Source organism: Hipposideros armiger, unplaced genomic scaffold (assembly GCF_001890085.2).
Source record: "Hipposideros armiger isolate ML-2016 unplaced genomic scaffold, ASM189008v1 scaffold_14, whole genome shotgun sequence".
NCBI lineage: Eukaryota > Metazoa > Chordata > Mammalia > Chiroptera > Hipposideridae > Hipposideros > Hipposideros armiger.
This window is the reverse complement of record NW_017731364.1, coordinates 3013210-3037594: the sequence shown is the minus strand read 5'-3', so window position 1 is coordinate 3037594 and position 24385 is coordinate 3013210. Positions and strand designations below refer to the sequence as shown.

Sequence of the window (24385 nt, the reverse complement as noted above, 5' to 3'; positions counted from 1 at the left end):
CCCGGGAAGAGCGCAATGATGGTGCCAACTTAGGCCAGTGAAGCAACGTCCTCCACAACTAGACTGAAGAACAAAAAACGGCAGCAACTTGTCTGTTCCCCTTCCCCCAATTCCCCAGCACTGTTCCCATCCCCGCAATTCCTCAATAAAAATCTTTAAAAAAAAAAAGAAAGAGGGGTTAAACGTATTTGTGATGGCTTCCAGAGGAAGGACCAGGGTCAACGAGTGGGGAGAGAGGTGTCACCAGAACAAGGACGAACTAGAGCTTTTCCAAGATGGAACATCTTGCTTCAGGAGGTGGTTTTCAGGCAGAGGCAGAACAATGCTTGTTAGAAATGGATGAGGAGAGAGATCACCTTCCAGCGTGATGGCAGGAAATGCTCTGCTGACCCATTTCCCAGTGACACTAAAACAATTCAAATGAAGAAATAGCTATTCAAAAAAAAAATCTATGCAACAAAGCGAGTCTGTGGTATCTGAACCAAGAATGCTCCTCTCTTTCCCCCCCTCCCAGCTTAGCAGGGTAAAGGCTCCACTCCAGACAGCGGCCGAGAACACCTGGCTCCTTCTCTCCAGAGCTCCTAGTTGGAAGGCTTCTTCTCAGTAAGAGTGGGACTTGAGCATTTCCTGTCCTGCTTTCAGCCACATGCTGCTAAGTCCTAGGCTCCCTTCTTCCATCCAGACTCCACACGTGGAATGCAGGCTGTATCTCGGGTGCTGTGCACTGAAAATAGTGGGTCCCTGATCACCGTTTCCCTGGCTTGTGAGGTGGTGGTCCCACAGCAGGAAAGGCAAGCCAAGACGACCTCAGGTTGCTCCCGCTTCAACAATTACTCAAGTCTTAGAATGGGGCTGTCGTTTAGAGAGAAGCTTGCCACAGCCCCTACCTCCAGCAAGGGCCCTGATTCAGAGATTATTCCTTGTGGGGAGAAGCAGGCAGTAAAACAGCTCCTAATCTCTTCCCAAAGGACTGACATCATTTGCAACTAAGTATGAAGAGGTTCAAACCTAAGTGCATTCTTAAGAACAGTGGAGGTTGTGGTGAAAGGCAATTGGGAGGAGATTCATGGATTTAATGGAGATACAACCTAAACCATAGGCCAGCTACTTTACAGAAGAGAACTGAGGAGAATAACAGCTGGGAGGAGCCCTGGTGAGGAGGTCAAAACAAATATCAAAAACAGACCTCAGAAACTATTCCTTCACAGGAGCCACAATTTCTCTGGATAGGTTATAGAGAAATGTATGCCCCAGGGCATTGCTGAAAACAACAGAGCAATCAGCAGGAGTTTAAAAGCTGGATGTGGTCATAGAAAAAGAGAAGGAGAGCCCCACCATTACCACTTCCATCCCAGGGTGACTATGGGCAGCATATCCAACGCTGCGCCTTCAGTATCAGAAGCTTAACACTATGGGGGAAAATCAAACTTCACAAAAATAATCCAGCCAGTCACTAAAGACAGTTAAAAACAAAAATAAGGGTCCGGCCGACTGGCTCAGTTGGTTAAGAGTTGGCTTAAGAGTGTGAGTTCTGAGCAACAGAGCTGCCGGTTCGATTCCCACATGGGCCAGTGACACTGCGCCTGAGCTGAGCTGTTGCTGAGCTGTCGACAGGTGGCAAGATGGCTCAGCTGGTGTAACAAGAAGATTGCCTGTTTGATGGTGGGCTACACCCATCCGCAACTAAGACTGAACTCAGCACCTTGAGCTGAGCTGCTGCCCGCATGGCTCAGTGGATACTGCGTGCGCTCTTAACAAGGCTGCTGGCTGGACTCCCGCATGGGATGATGGCTACACCCCCTCGCAACTAAGATTGAACACAGCACCGTGAACTTAGAAGTCACGAGCTGCTGATGGGAAGCCAGGTGGTGACTGGTGCCCTCCACAACAAAGACTGAAGAACAACAACTTGGCTGGTCCCTTCCCCAATTCCCCAACACTGTTCCTCTCCCCCAATTCCCCAATAAAATCTTTTAAAAAACAACAAAAAAACAAAACAAAAAACCAAAAACAAAAACAGTTTTTGGCCATGGCAGCCTGGAGGAGAGTGGAGCAAATAACAGTAATTCCAAGAGTAGGGGAATCAATGCACACAGTTGCTACAATATATTACCTAAAATGTCCATTTTCTAACACAAAATTACAAGGCATACAAAGAAATATGAAAGTATGATCATATACACGTACCAAAAAAAAAAAAAAAGGCAACACGAGCTGCCTATGAGAGTAATCAGATGTCAGAAACAGGAAAATACTTCAAAATAGCCATTATAAATATATTTGCAGAACTAAAGGAAAGCATGATTTAAAAAGTAAAGGAAGGTATGATGGCAAGTTGCATCAAATAGATAATATCAACAGAGAGAAGTAAATTATAAAAAAGGATCAAATGGATATTCTGATGAAGTGAAAAGTATAACTGAAATAAAAAAAATTACTAAAAAGGCTCAACAGTAGATTTGAACAGGCAGAAGAAAGAATAAATGAACTTGAAGATAAGTCAATATAGAGTATGCAAGCTGAAGAACAGGGAGAAGAAGGAATGAGGAAAAATGAACAGTCTTAGAGAAATGCAGGACACCATCAGTACAACAAATAATATATAAGGGGAGTAACAAAATGAGAGGACAGAGAGAAGGGAGAAGAAAAAATATTGGAACAAATTATGGCTGAAAAGTCCCAAATTTATTAAAAAACAATAAGCTACACATCCAGGAAGCTCAACAAACTCCAAGCAAGTACAAAGAAATTCACAAACACATCATAATAAAAATGCTCAGTTCAAAGACAAGGAGAAAATCTTGAAAGCAGTAAGAGAAAAATGACTAGTCACTTACAAGAGAAGCCCAATAAGATTAACTGACTTAAAAAACAAACAAAACGATTGACTTCTCAGCAGAAACAACAGAGGCCAGAAGGCAGTGAGATAACATATTTAAAGTATTCCAAGGGAAAAAATAACTGTCAGTCAATAATCCTATATCCAGCAAAGATATCTTTCAAAAATGAAGATGAAAAGGACTTTCTCAAATAAACAGAAACTGAGGGAAGTTGTTGCTAGCAGACCCACATTACAAGAATACTAATGGAAGTTCATCAGTCACTATTCATAGAGTCACTAATGGTTGACAAGTGATTCTAGAAGATAATTCAGATTCACATGAAAAAAATAAAGAACTGGTAATTATGTAATTATAACATATCGTATAAATGATATATTTTCTCCCTTCTCCCTGATTTTAAAAGGCAATTGTACATAATAATATGTATATAAAATAATGTTGGCCTATAACACAAAGAAATGTAATATATGTATAATATATTAGGTGAGTGGAGCAAAGATTTATTGGGCTAAGGAAATGACTACAGATGGTAAAGTAATAATTATAACAATGTATTGTTGGATTTGAAACATTAATAGATGTACCAAAAAAGAGGAAAAAGGTAATAGAGTTATATAGGAGTAATATTTCTATGTATAACTGGAATTAAGGTAGTCTAAATCAAAAGTTGAATTAGAAAAGTTAAGATGCATATGGTAAACCCTAGTGAACCACTAAAAAAACCTCTCAAAAAACATTTAAAGACCTCACTAAAGAAGATATTTAGATGGCAATAGGCACATGAACAAACTCAACATCATATGCCATTATGGAAATGAAAATTAAAACAAGACACTATTACACAACTATTAGAATGGCTAAAATCCAAAACAGACACACCAAATATTGACAAGGATGTAGAACAAAAACTCTCATTCATTGCTGGTGGGAATACAAAATATTATAGCCACTTTGGAAGACAGTCTATGACAGTTTCTTAGAAAACTAAACATACTCTTACCATACCATCCAGTGTGCTCCTTGGTATTTACCCCAATGGGTTAAAAACTTAGATCCACTCAGAAACCTACACACAAATGTTTATAGCAGCTTTACTGACAATTGCTAAAACTTGGAAGCAACCAAGATGCTCTTTAGTAGGTGAATGGATAAACTGATACATCCAGACAATGGAATATTATTCAACGGTAAAAAAGAAAAAAAAAGAGCTATCAAGCCACAAGATGACATGGAGGAACCTTAAGTGGATTACTATTAAGTGAGAGAAGCCAATCTGAAAGGGCTACATACTGTCCAACTAAATGACAGTCTGGAAAAGGCAAAACTATGGAGACAGTAAAAAGATCAGCAGTTGCCAGGATTTGGGGGGAGGGAGAGAAAGATGAATAGGTAGAGCATGGGATTTTGGGAGCAGTGAAACTATTCTATATGATACTGTAAATGCTGGATACATCCTATTATATATTTGTCAGAACCCACAGAATGTACAACACAAAGAATGAACTCTAATGTAAACTGTGGACTTCAGTTAATAATAATGTATCGATGTTAGCTCATCAATTGTGATAAATGTACCACAGCAATGCAAGATGGTAATAACGGTAAACTTGGAGGGGGAAATATATGGGAACTCTGTAATTTCTGCTCAATTTTTCTGTAAACCTAAAATTGCTCTTAAAGTATTGATTTAAATAAAAAACCATTAAAGAAATCAAAATGCTACATCAGAAAATATTAACTTAATGTAAAAAAAAATGGGTGAGGAGTAGATTTGTACAAGGAGGGAGAACTCTGAGGTTCTTTGAAATCCTCAGCTAGTCTCAATTTTCCAGCCAGAAGACAGGTATAATTATCAGCGAGGAGAGTGAGTACCACAAATGATCGCCAGTGTCCCTCCTAGTAACTTTCCAGCTGTCATTCTCACCCTCTGCTTGAGGACCAATAGCAGGTTTCAGAAAAGCCAAATTCATGGACTTCAGGTCACAATCATGGAGAAGAATAAGGAAAGAACATGGCAATAGCAGTCATACCCATGACCATCTTAAACTTCCCCTGAGCCCTGGGCTCCTGGAAAACTGCTACAGTTAAGGAAATACCTCCCTCCCTAACCCCTTCTGGGAAACAGCTTACTGTAAAGAACCACCCCTCCCCATAAGACTGAGACAAGATTCATGCCACCCTGTTTACCTATGACAAAGAATTCCCATTCATTGCCTCATAAAACATTAGCTGAACTGTTTGGCCTCACTGATGGGAACAAAATGCTTGTTACTGATGAACAAACTTCAGTTAAGTTCTCTCCTTCCCTCAAGACTGTGACCCACCCTCCGCCTGAGCCAGCAGATAACCCCTCCTTAATGGTTCCTTCTGAGGATCAGCTGACCGCAAGGTAAGCTATTTCCTGATCAACTGTCCAATTTTGCCACCTGCGCCCCCCACATCTGGCTCTTTCCAGCCTTGTTTACCTGGCCCTACACAAGAAATTTCCTTTCTGCCTCATCTTTGACACCCTTGCAGATCTTATGGTCAGAACATTCTCTTATTATTGCAATAAGCCCCCTCCCTTTTCTTTTGAATAAGGTCTCCTCATCTAAGTCCAAATTTGTAATTCTTTGATAGACAACATACTCTGTTAGTTCAGGTTGGATGTTAGGGCCTGACAAAAATCATTCAGCACATCAATGAACATGTCACGAGTTTAATAAAACTGCAGGCTCATATGATCTTGATACTCAAAGGGATCTACAAATTAACCATTCCAACTTCTCGGCCATGGCAGGAAAACTGCTGCAGCTCTGAGGGACAGACATCCTGCCAGTGATCAAACACCTCTGGTAACAGGTAATGCACTATCACTCCAGGTAACTTGTCCCACGGTTAGAAATGTCTCCTACCGAGCCGACATCTCCGTCTATCTAGTGGCTACCCACAAGCACCAGTTAGTTCCGTCCTCTACAAAGAATGCCTGTGCTTCCTTCCAAATCAGCGGGTGCCCTCCAGGTATCTGAAGACAGCTGCAACCCAGCTTCCTCGCATCAGCATAAAAAGGCCCCTGGCCTGTGGAGACCTTCTATCCTCCCTATGCAAAACCAAAGACCAAAGCATATCCTGTTTCTTTCTTTCTTTCTTTTTTTGATCCTTAGAGGCATGGAAGTCACAATTGGATATGTCCTACTAAGACAAATACTCTAAGGAAACAGGCAGCATGCATGCATCCATGCATGCATCCATGCATGCATCCATCCATCCATGCATCCATGCATCCATCCATCCATCAGGAGCTATCACTTACTTGCATCTTTGCAGGAGAGTTAAGAGTGAGACATAAAAAGGTAAATTAATTTTTATTTAAGCCACTGTCGGATGATAGCTAGAAAATGCCGCGTCTATCTCAGTGCTTTCTCCTTTTTATGTTTCCCTTGACTTTTGTGAAACTATCAACCACATTCTTGGGGCCAGTGAGCTGAGACACTGCAGCCAGCTTTTCCTGTTGTTATGGAAACAGCAGCTCTGTGAGGCTTTTCCTCTTAAAAATAAAAAAACCCTCACAACTCCCCTGTGAGTCAATAAAAATCATGAGCAAGTATAGTCGTCTACATTCTTGACCTGAGTGGCATGACGGAACTGGCTATAAACATTTCACATCACCAGAACACTGGGACCAAAAAGAAAGCTCCAAATTCTTATAATATACTTGAAACTCGACAAACCAATAACGAATTTCTGGGAGCTCTGGCCTATTAAATCCACCAGTTTAGTCACCATTAATTTGAAATACGTTGAGAGCGAGAACTATATTTCACTGACCTTTGTCCTTCTAAGGCCTTGCACCTTCAAGGCTTGTTGATGACTGAATTTACCCAGAGCTATTAGAAAGGCTTTCCAGTTTGCCATTCCCATTAGCTGGTCCCTAACGGGAAGAAGTTACTCTGAGGAGAACATCAGTAGACGCTTCCAGTGGGTTCCACCAGCCTGAAGACACTCTTCAGCCAGAGTTCCTGGCCCCTCAGGCTTCTAACAAATACACCTGCAGAGAAAGCTCATCTAAAAGAGGGGATGGCTCAGAGAGCGTAACCATGCTTTTGTGATCAAGATCTAACACAAAACTACTTTCCCTGCTTATTATGCAGATAACAATCCCAACCTTGCTACACCAATTCCTGGTTGGTATTCGTTAGTATTCGACAAGACATGCATCATAGCTCACTGGTTTTTGATGCTGCCTTCAACTAACTCTCTGAATTCCTTTAATCTACCTCAAATATTGTCAACACCTCCAATTTCTATCTATTTTAGGGAGTTTATTGCAATGGACTTTTATGGTAATTTTTATCTCAGGGAAATGCTTCCTGAGTTTTAAACTTCGGGCCGTCCATGATCAAACACTGGAAAAGTCTTAGGCAAGCGTGTGTGTCTTCCAACTTTATTGAACTTACCAGTTATAGCCCATTAAGAAGAAATTTTATGTACATAAGAGAAATATTATACACAAATTTTATATGACATGTTATATATGATAAATATTTATAATCCAAAACTTTCTAAAAGAATATTTAAAATGCAAAATGCTTGTGTTGCAAAAAAGATGTTAACGTATACCCACTCACAGAATCTGCCAGATTCTGACATGTGGCAGCAGAGCTGATGAATGACTCCTACCTGGGACACCTATCCCAGAGTTAAGCAGAACCCGACTGAACACAGCTTCCATTTCCTTAGCACCTGAATCCGGCTCCTGGCTGGGCCAACAGCGATAGCAGAGTCACCAAACACTTTTTTCAGTTATTGGTCAACACAGAATTGTTGGCTCAAATCAAGAACGCTACTGCTCCTTTGTGTTTCTTACACATGTCACTTTGGCAGTCACACTGTTCAACAGACACTGCTGGCGCTTCCATCTGTCAATACAACTTTGGGAAGTGAGACTGCAACTCTAGGATGATAATCAGAATGTATATATAGATGTTTATATATAGTTATACCGGGGATGGGGGGGGGTGGGGCGGTGCCAAAACAATGTATACACATGACTTGTATTCTTCTTTTGTTATCGGTATATATTGAGTATTACAATTTTAATACAGTTTTTTATTTTCTTTAAATGTGTATACATTTTTTTGGCACCCTCTGTATATACATACCCAAACTTACACTCACAAAAATACATACCCAACTGGGGAAGTAATAATTAGGGGCTGAGTTTCACGTCGCTCTCACTCAGGATATTGCTGATATAGCTCGAACAGTAAGGAACTGACCATGCTGGGAATACAGTCCTAGACAGCAATGCTGTTTCATTTGTTCATTCTCTATCCAGGCCAGGAACTTCTTTTTTCCCCTCACTTCCCATGAACAACATGAGGTCCTATGGAATCTCTCTCATATCCTTCTCAGTCACTCAACAACTACTGAGTGACTACTCTGTTTTACACATAGAGCTACAACAGCAAATGAGACCGATGTGGTTCCTGCCCTCAGGAGGCACACAGTCTAACTGGGGACACATATAGGTAAAGAGGCAGAGAAGTATGCTGGGAAGGACTAGTTCAGAGTTCAAAAAAGATACCTAACTCAGACTTATGGGCTCAGGAAGGGTTTTGAGGAAAAAAATACCTAAGACATGAATTCATTATCTCATCTCTTCATTTCATGAACACAAGATCTTTTTCCTTGCCTGGATAACTGACCTATTCTTCTAAATTGGTCTTTTTACCTCTAATCTCACCTTTGACAGAAACCCTTATCCTCAAGATAAAAAGTCAATGCGCAGGCTGGGTTCTTTGTGATCAGGATTGCATTTATTTCCCCAGAGGCCTTTGCATGCTCCTATATTTAAGATGTGCGGGACCACCCCCATTTCCTGAAATGTGTTGGACTCACCCATGTCTGCCTGAGTACCTTTCCCCTTGTATTTCAAGGCTAGATCAAGCTTTACCTCCTCTCGCAAGCCTTCCCTGAACTTTTAGTATGGGAGAATCACCTGTTACGATGTACATTTTAAGTTAGTCTAGACACTATAAACAGTGTGGTATTAAGTATGTGCTATACAGTTTAGGCTTCTCCTCAGGGGTGATCAGTGGCCCTCACCAAGAATCCATAGTTCAGAGATTGCCAGCTACCATGAACTCCCTAAAGCAGCTACTGAAAGCCCTTCAGAGCTGTTCATACACTGACCAACACCTCAGACTTTGCTTGTTAGCTCAAAAAAATAGCAGAAATTTTTCTATTGGTAAAATTAATGGCTTGTTAATCAGAATGGTAAATATTAGAAATTGACCTCATTGCTAAAATAAAAGGTATTCAGATATGTAGACTGGATAAAATAATTTAGAGATAGTCCCAACTCTTGCATGGAGAGGGAATAACTCTCTTCCTGATCACTTATGAATACTACCTGGGGCCACCAGTGTCCAGTCACTGGCTTAGGAAGTTTCTCTTTGTCTAATGCTGATTACAAGAGTGACAGAGTCCTGTTTCTGTAACATTGACATTGCTACATCTCTGCTAGTGGTCAGACACCTAAAATGACAGACAGCTGAGACATTATGAAGTTTACAACACAGGTTGCATGAACCTATTTCACACGAATATTTATTTAATAAATGCCTATAAGTATGGTAGGATTTGCTTTCATTATAATCTAGTTATAAGGTTGTAAGGGAGCAGCTAACCATTTCTCAGACTAATTCATTGGGCTCTTTATCATAAAGCACATCAGCACAGTACCACATTAGCTTAGTCATTTCAATGCAGGGCCTCTCCTCCATGCTCTCGCAGCACCTGTGTACCTTCCATGGCATGTGTCAAGTTGGATGGTCAATGCAGTTTATCTGTTTACCTTTCCCACTAAATACTGAGGTCCCTGAGAACAAAGATTGTATTTTCCATCTCTGTAGTCCATTTCTGAGCTCAGTGTCTAATATAAAGAAATACTTGCTGAATGGACAATAATATATAAGTAGCATAATAAAGTGAAAGGACATCTGATTAGGAGCTTGGACACATGTTTTAATACTAGTTTCAATAACAGCTGAGCAGTTACTATGTGTCAGTAATCTATTGAATACTTAGTATTTGTCAAACACAGCGTTGGACACTTAAACTGTATCTCATTTCACCTTCAGGACAATTCTGAGAGGTAGCATCATCATTTTACAGAGGAAGAAAGAAAAGAGGCTGATTTACTCAAGGTTATTCTGATAAATAAGTGGAAGAGTCAGTTTTTGAACTGAAGTCTGGATGAATCCAAAGCACGTGTTTTTAAACCCTACTGTAGAAGTGCGTTCCACTGGAGAGCTTAGGGGGGAAATGTCCTTCTGGATTCCAATTTCCTCATTTGTTTACTGGGTGAGACTAATTACTTAAGCCCTTTCCAGCTCTTCGTGTTATCATGTGACAGTTCTGAGCAGCAACAACCATCACCTCAGTCCTGCCTGCCCTGGCGGTCTTGACAAAAGTGAAAAAGATTTTCACGTGCAGCTTGTTATAGGGCTTTTCAGACAACATATTTTGTTTTTATCCTTTTGAAAAAGTCTCATGGGATTCTGAAGGGAGAAAAGGGACCCATTTTTGGCACATTGTTTTGAAGGTAGAGCAGGCTGTTAGTCGACAGAGCCAGCAAGTTGTTACTTTTGTTCTACAATCCTTTGGTGACATGAACGCTCACTGAAGTTGTAAAAAAGGACAAGGAAAGAAAACCTACATCCAGGGACACTTCAGCTATCAGAGAAATAGAAATAGTACAAGAAAACAGCAAAAATGTTGATCTGTTTGGCACGTTCCAACTGTGCTGCTGCCGCTGAATAAAGAAAGAGATTTCAGTGGTTTTCCTGGCATCATCTGACGACTGCTCAGTGGAGAGACCCACACCCTATCTGTGCCACAAACTTGACACTCAGGGACTGAAGTTCTAACCCACAAGCACTTATTGAGAACTTTATGCGCTATGTGCGGAAATGTCAGTATCTCAGACCAGTTTTCTTTAGGCGCAGCTATCTACATAGCTTTCCTCCTTAGAATATATTTCCTCTGCTACCACTCACTGGTACCAGGATGTGTACCTGGTGAGAGACTCGGAATTCTAGAAAAAAACGGTAAGTCTCTGGTTGCCAGGAGACCGATGTGAGGCCCAAACCCTCACTCAGCTTCTCTGGAAGAGCCAAGGAATCCTGCTGATACCTCATTAAGCCAACCAATCAGAAAGAAGCTTTAACGGCATTAAGATGATCAAAAATCACCATTATTTTAGGAAAACTGTTAAACAGAGGAGAATAAACACACAAAAGGAGGAAGTTGTTTTTGTCTTTAAAACTCACCTTCTTAACAGCAGGATCTCCTTTGGATGGATGACAAGCTGGGGACAGTTTTACCTGCAAAAAAAGGCAAACATTTTAATATTCTCTTACAATCTAGTTTTATTTGGCCTACACTCAAAAAAATAATGCAACTAGAATTGGTGTAACTGAGTTATAAAACAGACATTTTCAGAGGAATAATTAATAGATTTTGTTGTTAAGTCCCTCTGAAATTTTTCTGGAGACCAAAAAGTCAGTAGTTAGCCAAGCTAAAAATATGATTAGGGTAAGAAAAGTAGAACAGATGGTCTAAATTGATTTTAACCAAATGGTGAGGAAACAAATAGATATACATTTTTGTTGACAATATTAACCAATTGAACACACCATGCAACAGTAAAAATTTCTTACAGAGGCCAATTCCAAGTATGCTTTGTGATGTAATATCCCTTTTAAGCAAAACAAAAGAGTTTGATACTAATAGTGAAGGATTTATAGGTAAAGTATCAGCCAAACCATAATAAAAGGGTGGTTAGCCCAAGGAAGAGAAGACTGATGATGGTACAGGAAAATCTTCAAATATCTGAAGAGTTGAAAGAGGTTGTCACATTAGATAAATGAGTGAAACCCAACCACACGCTGCCTGCAAGAAACATAGTTTAAATATAAAGGCACAAATAGGTTAAAAGCAAAAAGTCTGGAAAGATATGCCATGACAGCACTAAATTTCAGAGCAAAGGTTATTACCAGGGAGAGAAAAGATCATTTCATAATAATAAAGGAGTCAATTCATCAGGAGGATGTAACAATCCTAAACATCTATGCATCTGATAGCTTATAAGTACACAATACAAAAACAGAGAAATGCAAGGAGAAACAGATTTTATAGCCAGAGATTTCCATACCTCTCTCTCAATAAATGAGAGAACATGTAGGCAGATAACTGGAAAGGATGTACCCAATGTGAAAATGGGCAAAGGTCCTGAACAGATATTTTTCCAAAGACATACAAAAGGCCAACAGGTATAGGAAAGATGCTCAACTAATCCTTAGGAAAAGGAAAATGAAGACCACAATGAGATAGCACCTTATACCTGTTAAGATGATTTTTATTAATATATATATATATATATATATATATATATATATATATGTCAAATGTTGGTGAGGATGAGGAGAAAAGGGAATGTGTTGGGAAAAGGGATGTGTCAGTGGGAATGTGAATTTAGGTACAGCCATTATGAAAACTGTATGGAGGTTCCTCAAAAAATTAAAAATAGAACTACCATATGATCCAGCAATCCCACTCCTGGGTATATATCCAAAGGACTAGAAGTCAGTATCTTGAAGAGATATCAGCACACCATGTTTAGTGCAGCATTATTTACAGTAGCCAAGATATATAAACAACCTAAGTGTTCATCGATGGATAAATGAATAAAGAAGTGGGTCATATATATACACACAATAGAATATTATTCAGCCATAAAAAGAAAGAAATCCTGCTATTTGCGACAACATGCATGGACTTTGAGAGCATTATACTAAGTGAGATAAGTCAGACAAAGATAAATATTATATCTCACTCATATGTTGAATCTAGAAAAACTGAACTCATAAAAACAAAATGGTTACCAGAGGCTGGGAGGTGGGGGAGTTGGGGAGATACTATCTAAGGGTACAAACTTGCAACTAGTAGATAAATAAGTTCTGGAGACCTAAGGCACAACTTGGTGATTACAGTCAACAATACTGTATTATAAACGTCAAAGTTTCTAAGAGACTAGATTTTAACTGTTCTCAAAACACACAAAAAAGGATCATTATGTTACATGATAAAGGTGTTAGCTACGCTACCATAGTAATCATGGTGCAATATGTAAATGTATCAAACCAACACACCGTACACCTAAAACTCACAATATATGTCAATTATATCTCAATTAAAAAAAAATGTTTTAGGGGGTAGCCGGGTGGCTCAGTTGGTTAGAGTGCATGCTTTTAACAACAAGGTTGCTGGTTAGATTCCCGCATGGGATGGTGGATTGCGCCCCTCACCCCACCCGCCTACCCCCAACCCCCGCAACTACATTGAAAATGGTGACTGGACTTGGAGCTGAGCTGTGCCCTCCACAACTGATTGAAGGACAACAATTTGACTTAGAGCTGATGGGTCCTGGAAAAAACACGCTGTTACCCAAACAATTAAAAAAATGTTTTAAAGATATAGAAGACTTAAATAACACAACTACCATGATCAGATGGATGTTTTCATAACACTACCCCCAACAAAAGCAGAATACATATTCTTTTCAAGTACACACTGACCATTTACCAACATAGACCATTTTCTGGCAATAAAATAATTCTCGACAAATTTAAAAGAATTCAGATCATACAAAGAATGTTCTCTGACCACAACAGAAAAAATTAGATATCAGTAACACAAAGATCTCTGGAAAAATTCCCAAATATTTAGGAACTAAGTAACATACTTCCAAATAACTCATGGATCAAAGAAGAAATCAAAAGGAAATTAGATCCAAGAAACACACTACCTATACCAAGATTGAATCATGAAGAAACAAAAATCTGAATAGGCTAATAACTAGTTAGGTAACTGAATCAGTAATCAAAAACCTCCCAACAACAACAAAAGTAAGCCCAAGACCAGGTAGTTTCATCAGTGAATTCTACCAAACATTTAAAGAAGAACTAAAGCCAATCCTTCTCCAACTCTTCCAAAAAATTGAAGAGAAGGGAACACTTCCAAACTATTTTAGGTTGTCATCATTACCCTAATACCAAAGCCAGTCAGGACACTACAAGAAAAGAAAACTACAGGCCAGTGTAACTGGTGAACAGAAAATGGAAAAATCCTCAACAAAATACTAGCAAACTGAATTCAACAGTAAATAAAAAATATCATACATTATAATCAAGCGGGATTCATCCCTGAGATTCAAGGAGGGTTCAACATACATAAATCAATAAATGTGATTTACATTTAACAGAATTAAAGAAAAAGCTGTATGATGTAGAAAAATCATTTGGCAAAATTCAACACCTTTTCAAGATTAAAAAACACAAACAAACAAAACACTCAACAAAGTAGGATTAGAAGGAAACTACCTCAACATAATAAAGGCTATATATATATAAAAACACAGCTAACATCATATTCAGTGGTATAAGATTGAAAGCTTTTCCTCTAAGATCAGAAATAAGACAAGGATGCCTGCTCTCACCACCTCTATTCAACATACTACTGGAAGTCCTAGCCTAGACAAGTAGAAGGGTAAAAGACATTCAAATTGGAAAAAAGAAGTAAAATTGTTTGTTTGCAGATGACATGATCTTATATGTAGAAAACTCTAAATTTACATTCCAAAAATACCAAAACACTGTTAGAACTAATAAACAAATAAAGCAAAGTAGTAGGATACAAAATCAACACATAAAAATCAGTTTGTGGGGGCTGGCCAAGTGGCGCATTGGTTAAGAGTTGGCTTGGGACGCCAGCTCTGAGCAGCAGGGCCCCGGTTCAGATCCCACATGAGGGCCAGTGATGCTGTGCCCTCTACAGCTAAGATGGTGAACAACAGCTCAACCTGGAGTTGAGCTGCCATGAGTCACTGGCAATGGTGTAGGCTGCAGCCTCTGCTGCAGTGGGCTGCCATGAGCAGCCGTCCAATGGCTGGCAAGCGACTGCCTCACCCGGGAAGAGCACAATGATAATACCAACATGGGCCAGTGAAGCGACGTCCTCCACAACTAGACTGAAGAGCAAAAGGGCAGTAAGTTGAATGTTCTCCTTCCCTGATTTCCCAATAAAATCTTAAAAAAAAAAATCAGTTTATGTTTCTATATACTAACAGTGAACAATCTGAAAAGGAAATTAAGAAAACAATTCCACTTACCATAGCATCAAAAGGAATAAAATAGGAATAAACCTAACCAAGGAGGCAATAGACTTGTACACTGAAAACTACAAAATATTACTCAAAGAAATTAAAGAAAACAAAGATAAATAGAAAAACATTCCATGTCCATGAACTGGAAGGTTTAATATAGTTAAAATGTCCATACTACCCAAAGCAATCTATAGGTCTAATGCAATCCCTATCAAAAATCCCAATGGCATTTTTTTGCAGAAAAAGAAAAAAAAAATCCATCCTAAAATTCGTATGGAATCTTAAGGCACCTGAGTAGCCAAGACAGTCTTGAAAAAGAACAAAGTTGGGGGTCTCACACTTCCTGATTTCTAAACTTACTATAAAGCTACAGTAATCAAAACAGTGTGCTACTGGCATAATGACAGATATATAGACCAAATGAAATAGAGAGACCAGCAAACTGAATTCAATAGCACTGGAAAAGGGAGTAAGAAGTACAAATCACCAGTCATAAAAACAGTCACGAGAATGTAAAGTACAGCATAGGGAATATTGTCAATAATATTGTAATACTTATGTATGGTGTCAGATGGGTACAAGGCTTATTGGGGTGATCACTTTGTAAATTATATAAATGTCTAATCACTATATTGTATACTTGAAACAACTATAATATTGTATGTCAACTAAAATAAAAAAAAAATAAATAAATCGTATATCATGATTAAGTGGGATTCATCACATACTCGTATATGGTCAAATGATTTTCAACAAGGTATCAAGACCATTTAATGTGGGAAAGAACAGTCTTTTCAACAAATAGTGGTGGGAAAACTGAAGATCCTCATGACAGAATGAAACTGGACCCTTATCTAACATCATATACAAAAACTAACTCAAAATGGGTGGAAGACCTAAATGCAAGAGCTAAAACTATAAAACTCTTAGACGAAAACATAGGATAAAACTTTCATGACTTTGGACTTAGCAATGATTTCTTGCATATGACACCAAAGGCACAAACAATATTAAAACAATTGGACTTCATCAAAATTAAAAACTTTTGTGCACCAAAGTACATTTCATTATAGAGTAAAAAGGTACCTCACAGAATGGAACAAAATATTTGCAAATGACATATCTGATAAGAAATTAATATCCATAATATATAAAGAACTTCTAAAACTCAACAATAAAACAAACTACCCAATTAAAAAATAAGTAAAGGAGTTCAATAGACATTTTTCCAAAGAAGATATACAGATGGCCAATAAGCACATGAAAAGATGCTCAACATCATTAGTCATTCATGAAATGCAAACTGAAAATGCAATGAGATAACACTACACACCAATTTAGAATAGCTGAAACCAAAAAGACTGGTTTTACCAAGGATGTAGAGGAAATGGAACCTTCACATACGGCTGGTAGGAGAACAGATTGGCAGTTTCTTAACATGATAAACATACATTTTTCATACGAGTCATCATTTCATTCCTTAGGTATTTACCCAAGCTAAATGAAACTATATGTCCATACAAAGATTTGTACAGAAATCTTCATAACAGCTTTATCTGTAGTAGCCAGAAACTAGAAGTCTAGATGTCTATCAACAGGTGAATTCATAAACAAATTACAGTATATCCAAAAAATGAAACATTACTCAACAGTAGGAAGGAATCAACTCTTGATACAACAATGTGGGTGAATCTCAAATAATTATGCTGAGTACAAAAAGCCAGACCAAAAAAGCATGCATACTTTATGGTTCATTTGTCTAAAATTCTAGAAAATGCAAATTAATGTATTGTGACAAAAAGCCAATCAATGAGTAATTTTTTGGTGGTGATGGATAGGGTCAGTATCTTGATTGTGGTGATAGATTCACGGATGTATTGGGTTGTCGGAAAAGTCATGACGCATTTTTGCAACAAAACACATAGAAAAAATACGCCATGACTTTTCAACAGCCCAATATATGTATGTCAAATGCATACACTTCATGTGCAATTTATTTTATATCAATTATACCTCAACAAAACATTTAAAGAAGTTTGTAGGATATAGCTACAACAGTGCTTAAAAAGAAATTTATATCTTTCTATGCTACATTGGGAAATTCCAGGAAAGGTTTAAAATAAAGGACCTAAGCTTCCAATTTAAGAAGCTAGAAGAAGGTCAAAGTAAAAACCAAACTAAGTAAAGAGAAGGAAATAATAAGCAGAAATCAATGCAATAGAAATCAAACAAAATAGAGAAAATTAACAAAGCCAAAGTCGGTCATTTGGAAATACCAACAAAATTAGTACGCTGCTATGTAGACTCATCAAGAAAAAGAAAGTAAAAATTACTAATTCCAACAATGAAACATTACTGTAATATTACTTACAGACACTTAAAAGATAGTAAGTGCCTATTGTGAACAATTTTATGCCAATAAATTTGGCAGATTACAAGGGCACATTTCTTGAAAAACAACTTACAAAAACGGACCCAAGATGAATAAGAAAATAGCGATAGCCCTATATTTATTAAGGAAATTAAAGCTGTTATCAAAGTTAAAGCTGTTATCAAATTTGCCCACAAAGAAAACTCCAAGTCCACCTGGTTTCAGCAATGAATTCTAACACGTATTAAGTATACACAGACTAATATATGAAATCAGAACATCCACCACTTATTAATTTACAAGGAAAAATGAAATTATTACAAGTAGTTCGATACTAGATTTTGTCTGTCTAGAATGATGTAAAAGAGGTGTAAGTACTGGGTAAGCAATTGGAATCAAGTTCTCAAGCCTCTTCCAATTCTAAGAGTCAAATTCTAAGAACCTACAGACAGTAGAGATGATGAAGACATTTCCTACCACTGTGGCATGTCACAGGCTTTTTTGCCTTTTCCCTCTGACTTTCAGAATAACTTTCGAAAACATACCTCAGCTCAGGATCAAAACAGCTGGCTGTCCAGACTGTCCTTTCAGATTCAGCAGCTCTGCAAAAATTAGACTTGACAGTCTTTGCTCTAACATACCATGATATTAATACTGCGGAATTTACTCCAGATGTATGATGTAGCTTGCTAAACGTGATCCAACTTTAATTCCTGGTATGCTCTTTTTGAAAAGGGAGAAAATAGATTTTCAAAGCAAAGTAGATATTTAAGCTTAAAAAAAAAATGACCTCATGAAAGAATCTGCAGACTTTTAAAAACAAGCCAAGAACTGGATGTGGTGCTGGACAATTTATCTGAGAAAGCTGCTCTCTGGAGATTAAGCTAGAGAGTGTTTGAAGTGGCAACAGAAATGGTTCAGCTGTGCTCACGAAAGGTCTGATTTTTCATTTAACAGGATTCCTTCTGGAAATGCCTCAGGCAAATGCAGTTTAAAAGAGACACTTTAAATCCAGGTGTGCAGACCCTAGATCTGGGGATATAGTTGATATGCTAGGCTACGGCCTTAATGATAATGCTGAACTTTGGCGAGTGATCTTGGATAATGGTTCCTGATTTAGAGAAGCAATCTGATCTGAAGTTTAACAGCAATAAGAATACCTTCCTTATCACCTTGCTCTTTTTTTTTAAAAAAACAAGCCTTGATTTTTCTGATTACAGAAGGAATACAGGTTCGCTAATAGAAATTTAGAATATACAAAAGAGCAAAACAAAGCAAGTAAAAATCACAACCCAACCACACAGTAGTAACTACTACTAACATTTGGAATCACACTGTTTTGTGGTCTTTTCATAGTATATGTTGAGATTGTTTATTTCACCATATCAATATTCTTCAACATGATTTTTCATGTCTAGAAAGTAGTCCATTCATTGTATAGCTATACCATAACTAATTTGACCAACTATTGGGAGGCTATTGAAACATTTAGGTTGTTTTCAATTTTTTTTTTTAAATGCTGTCATAAACATCTTTGTATATAACATGTGGCACACATGTTCATGTGTTATTTCTAGTGGACAGATTCTTATAAATCCCTGCTTCTAAGGGTATAGACATTTAAAAATACACATTGCCAATTTTTCTCCTGACAAGTAAGATGAATCCACACACCCTTTTCCTATAGTTCTGAAATCCAAAAAGCTCTGAAATCAAAAGGATTTAGTTTAAAAAAAATTTTGGCACCAAAAGTCATCTGACAACAAAACCTGACCTGAACTGAAGTGGGGCTGTTTATAGTCCTTATTTATCTCACATAAGCATTTGATTATGGGATGCTGCCCTAGACTGGGAATGCTATGTAATATATAATATATGCCTCATATTACCTTTTTTTTAGCACTTCAAAGATGCCATTTTACTGTCTTCTGGCCTCCCCCTCTCCCCCCCTTTTTTTAAAATGAGAAGTCATCCATATTATTATTGTCTTATCTTCGGCTGCTTTAAAGGTTTCCTCTTTATCTTTGGTTTCAGTAGTTTGACTATGATGTATCTGGGTATAGTTTTCTTTGTATTTATTCTGCTTGCAATTTGCAGTTTTTTAGACATATGGGTTGATGTTTTTCACCAAATGTGGGAAAATTTCAGACATTAGGTCACTCCACGGCCACTTCTCTTTCTCTCTCCCCTCATTTTCTGGAACTCCAATTATATATATATATATATATATATATATATATATATTAGACTTCGTGATATTGTTTTACAGGTCACTGAGTCCTCACTTCATTTATTTTCAATCCTTTAATCCTCTGTGCTTCAGTTAGGATTATTTCTATGAACTGTCTTCAAATCTACTGATAACATTTGTCTCAGTGTTAAAAATGCTGTTGATAATCTAATAAACTTTTCATTTTAGGTTTGATTTTTAGCTCTGGATTTTACACTTTGTTTTATTTTATAGTTTCCATATTTATTTGCTGAGATTTCCCCATATCAATCTTTCCCCAAAAGATCAATCATTCTGCTGATCTTTTCCTCTAAATCCTTTAACATATTTACAATTTCGATTTTTAAAGTCCCCAACTGCCAATTCCAACATATGGCTCATGCACAGGTCTGCTTCTGTTGGTGTTTTTCTCTTAAATTATATTTTCCTCCTTCTTCCACTGGTTCTGTGATAGTATGAGCTTTGGCTTCGCTAGAGGATTTATTTTACTTTTGCCTTTAGTCTTTGGGCATCCCTTCGTCATAAAGCACAGTCCTTTTGCACAGCTTCAGTGCAAAATGTGAGGGGTTTATTAATCTCCCTATTTGGCAAGACTTGCACTCAAAACTCAACACTATGTAACTATTGAAATATCTGCTCAGCTCTTCAGTCCTTCTGACGCTACTTTCTGTCTGGTTTCTTGCAGCGTTGTCTGTGTATGTACAATTCTGAAACTTATAAAAAGATTAGGAGTTCCCTCATGCTTGGCACCCTTCTTTCTGAGATTTGCCCCCTCAATTTATAGCTGCTTTGGTAGTATTGAACTCTGACCTGTTTCTTCTCCCTAGTTAGAATGTAGCTTTCTGTTTCAGCTCTTTTCCCCCAGTCCTCCCAGGCAAATTGAGAAGGGCCCTAAGGGAAAAGCTGGTTAAATGTTGAGCTCCCCTAGTTTGCTTCCCTTCTTTAAGGTTTGTGTTCCTTACAGTTTCTGCCTGCTTCTGGTTGTTTTCTAAACAATGTTTTTTCATATTTTGTCTAGAACTTATAATTGTTATTGACAGAAGGGCTGTCCAATACAGGCTACTCTGCCATTACTGGAATTGGAACTCTGTATTACATTTCTTCAAATATTTTTGTCTGTATTATTTTTGCCCCTAATTCTTCTAGAACTCCAATTACACATATATTTTGCTACGAAGTTGTTTCATAGTTCACGGATGCTTTATTCATTTCTTTTCAGTTTTTCTCTCTGGGTTTGATTTGGGACAGTTCCTACTGCTATATAGTCAAGTTCACAAATGTTTCTTCTGCAATATCCATTGGGCTGTTAGAATCCCATCCAGTGTGTTCTTCATCTCAGACATTGTAGTTTTCATCTCTAGATGTTCTATTGGGTCGCTATAACTTCCATATTTCTATTTAACATGTTAAATCTTTCCTCTAGCTACTTGAATATATGGAATACAATTATAATAACTGTTTTAATGTTCTTGTCTACTAATTCTGTAATCTATGCTATTACTGGTCCGTTTCAATGGACTAAGTTTTTAAAAGACTATTTTTTAGTGCAGCTTTAAGTGCACAGCAAATTTGAGAAGTACAAAGATATTGCATATATTCCATGCTCCCACACATACACAGCCTCCCTCATTATCCACATCTTTCACCAGAAGGGTAAATTTGTTACAACTGATGACACACTGCATTGACACATCAATATCACCCAAAGTCCAAAGTTTACAGTAGGGCTCACTCATGGCATTGTACATTCTATAGGTTTGGACAAATGTGTAATGACATATATCCACCATTACAGTATCATACAGAGTATTTTCACTGCCCTAAAAAATCCTCTGTGTTCCATTTATTCATCCTTCCCTCCCCACCCCAGCCCCTTGTAACCACTGATCTATTTTTTTCCTGTCTCCATAGTTTTGCCTTTTCCAAAATGTCTCATAGTTAATTTTTTCTCTTCTTTATGACTTGTATTTTCCTTTCTTGTATGCCTCATAATTTTTTTTATCAAATGCCAGACATTGTGAATTCTACCTTGTTGGGTTAGATATTTTTCTAATCCTTAACATATTCTTGAACTTTGTTCTGGGATGTGGTTAAAATACTTGGAAATAATGTGATCTTCTTAGGTTTTGCTTTTAAGCTTTGGCAGGTGGGATCAGAACAACAGTTAGTTTAGGGTTAACTTTTTGGGTTAACTTTTCCCCTAATACTGGGGTCAAGACCTTATTTAGTACTCTCAGTGCTGCCCTGTGACTTATGAAGCAGGGTGGTATTATTCCTCACTCTATGTGAATTTGGGGCACTGCTACTTTTAATCCTTTTGGGTGCTCCTTTTTCCGGCCTTGAGTAGTTTCTTCACATGAGTGGATCGGTATTCAACACAAAGTTGCCTTCGGCAGATCTCCGGAGCTGTCTGTGTGGCTCTCCCCTGTGAATACTCTGTCCTATGAACTCTAGACACCTTGCCTTCCCTGGAGTCCAGCTCTGTCACCTCAACTCACAGAGACTGATAAGCTCTGCCTTGGTTTCCTCTCCTTGCACCATGGCTTGGAAACTTTCTCCTGACAGTAATTTGGGGGCAATCCTAGGGTTTACATAATTTGTTTCTTGTCTTTCAGAGGTCATTCTCCTTCACTGCTTGAGGTCCAATGTCTTGAGAACAACTGTTTAATATATTTTGTCCATTCCCACGACCCCCACCCCCAAGAAACTTCAAATGCACCCTGTCAGAAATGGAAGTCCCTGTATTACCTTTCTAAAATAAAAAAAAAATTCTGAATTCTGAAACATGTCTGGCCAAAGGGATTTGGATAAGGGATTGTGAACTTGTACAAATGTGCATTCCCACTAGTAGTACATAAAAGTGTCTGTCTCCTCCCATCCTTATCAATATAAATGCACACATATTTTTTTAATGTATGACAGTTTAATGTGTATTTTAAATTTTTTTCCAGTTATTTAATAAGTAAAAAAATGACATCATACTGCTGTTTTAGCTTGCATATCTTTGATCACTGGTAAAGCTAAACACTTTCTCACATTTCATTAGACAACAGAATTTTTTAATGTCCTTTGCCTATATTTCTGTCAAAGCTTTTGTTCTACATAAAGACTGGAAACACTTTCATGGTGCTATTGTCATCCTTCAGTCTCTTGGACACAAGCCTTTTCTGGATCAAAGGGAAGTGCACACATTTACAGAACTTTAAGAATCGGATTGTTACAGTGCTTAGGCAAAGAGGTGAAGACTGGGCTGGTCCTAAAGATGTGGCTGTCTATCCATTTTCCACAAACACAATCAATGGATCACATTAATACCTTTTAAAAAAAGGATTTTTAAATCCTTTTAAAAATCTTTCCTGTTTTTCACTTTAAGACTACAAATGCAACTCTTTGCCAGAGTCTTACAGGTTATTCAGGCTCTGGCCCTGCCTAGCTCTTCATTTCATTCCTTGCCATGTCCCCATATTCAGCCATTGTGTTCTAACCACTGATCTTTTTTCAGCTCCTTGAACAAGTCATTTCCCTCCTCAGTTCCTTTGTGCTTGTTCTCTATTGCTTGTAATGTTTTCCTTAAGGCTGGTACCTTCTTGTCTTTCAGGTCTTAACCTGAGCATCATCTCTGCAGAGAGATGTTCCCTGACCACCCAATCCAAAGCAGGTTTCCCTTCACGTTACTCTTCCCATAACATTTTATTCTTTCCCCCCACAGCATTTCTATACCTATCACGATTTGAAATTACATATTTGGCATATTGTTTAATTATTGTCTAGCTCTCTTACTAGATGGTAAGCTACATGATGGTGGGAACTATGTTTTCTTTGTTCACCAATGTATAATTAGTACCATGAAGAGTGTTTGGACCAAAGTAGGCATACAGTAAATATTGGCTAAAGTAATAAATCACTTAAAACTAGAATATAACAAGATTACTGGAAAATGGGAAAAAGTCTCCTCAAAAACATTCATTTATATTAGGATCATTCATCACTTTTTGTACTTTTGAGACATATTAATCTTTATTTAATCTGTAAACTTAATTTAGAAGATAGTCTTCTGAGAAGTGCTGCTATCATCAAAAACTGAAATCTCATTTTTTAGCATTTAGTTTCAATGTAACATATTTATAACAGGGAGCTAATATTCTTTAAAAATGTACAAATGAAAACAGGGCATCGATACCCGTGTTCCTATTTCATTAAACAGCATGTAAACCAAATCTCCAGTTTATAATGGGAACTCAAAATAAATAAGCAATATACAATTGTTAATAGAAAATTATGACCAGTGAGCATATGTCATTTACTGAACAACTACTTTGAGTTGTAAGCACTTCCCTCTGATATTATTTATAAATCTACCCCAAAAGACAAAACATTTTCTTAGACAACTTTAAAAGTGAAAAAATAGGGCCGGCTGAGTGGCGCGTTGGTTAAGAGCTGGCTTGGGACGCCAGCTCTGAGCAGTAGGGCCCCAGTCAGATGCCACATGAGGGCCAGTGACACTGCCCTCTACAGCTAAGATGGTGAGCAGCAGCTCGATCTGGAGCTGGGCTGCGGTGAGTCGCCGGCTACGGCATAGGCTGCAGCTACGCCGGGCTGCAGTGGGCTGCCATAAGCTACCATGAGCGGCTAGCAGCCAGCGTGAGCTGCCAAGAGCTGCGGTGAGCGGCCGTTCCAGTGGCCAGGGACCGATCTGCCTCACCTGGGAAGAGTGCAATGACCACAATACCAAC

At 38.1% G+C, this 24385-nt stretch overlaps 1 protein-coding gene across 3 annotated transcripts in view; it reads right to left on the bottom strand.

Annotated features, from left to right (window-relative positions):
• VPS8 (VPS8 subunit of CORVET complex) overlaps positions 1-24385 on the bottom strand; it is a 255460-nt gene that overhangs the window by 22766 nt on the left and 208309 nt on the right. For all 3 annotated transcript variants that reach the window (XM_019668968.1, XM_019668980.1, XM_019668973.1), the window contains one exon: positions 11159-11212. In XM_019668968.1, the coding sequence (XP_019524513.1) occupies positions 11159-11212 (54 nt within the window). The remainder of the gene's footprint in view (positions 1-11158; positions 11213-24385) is intronic.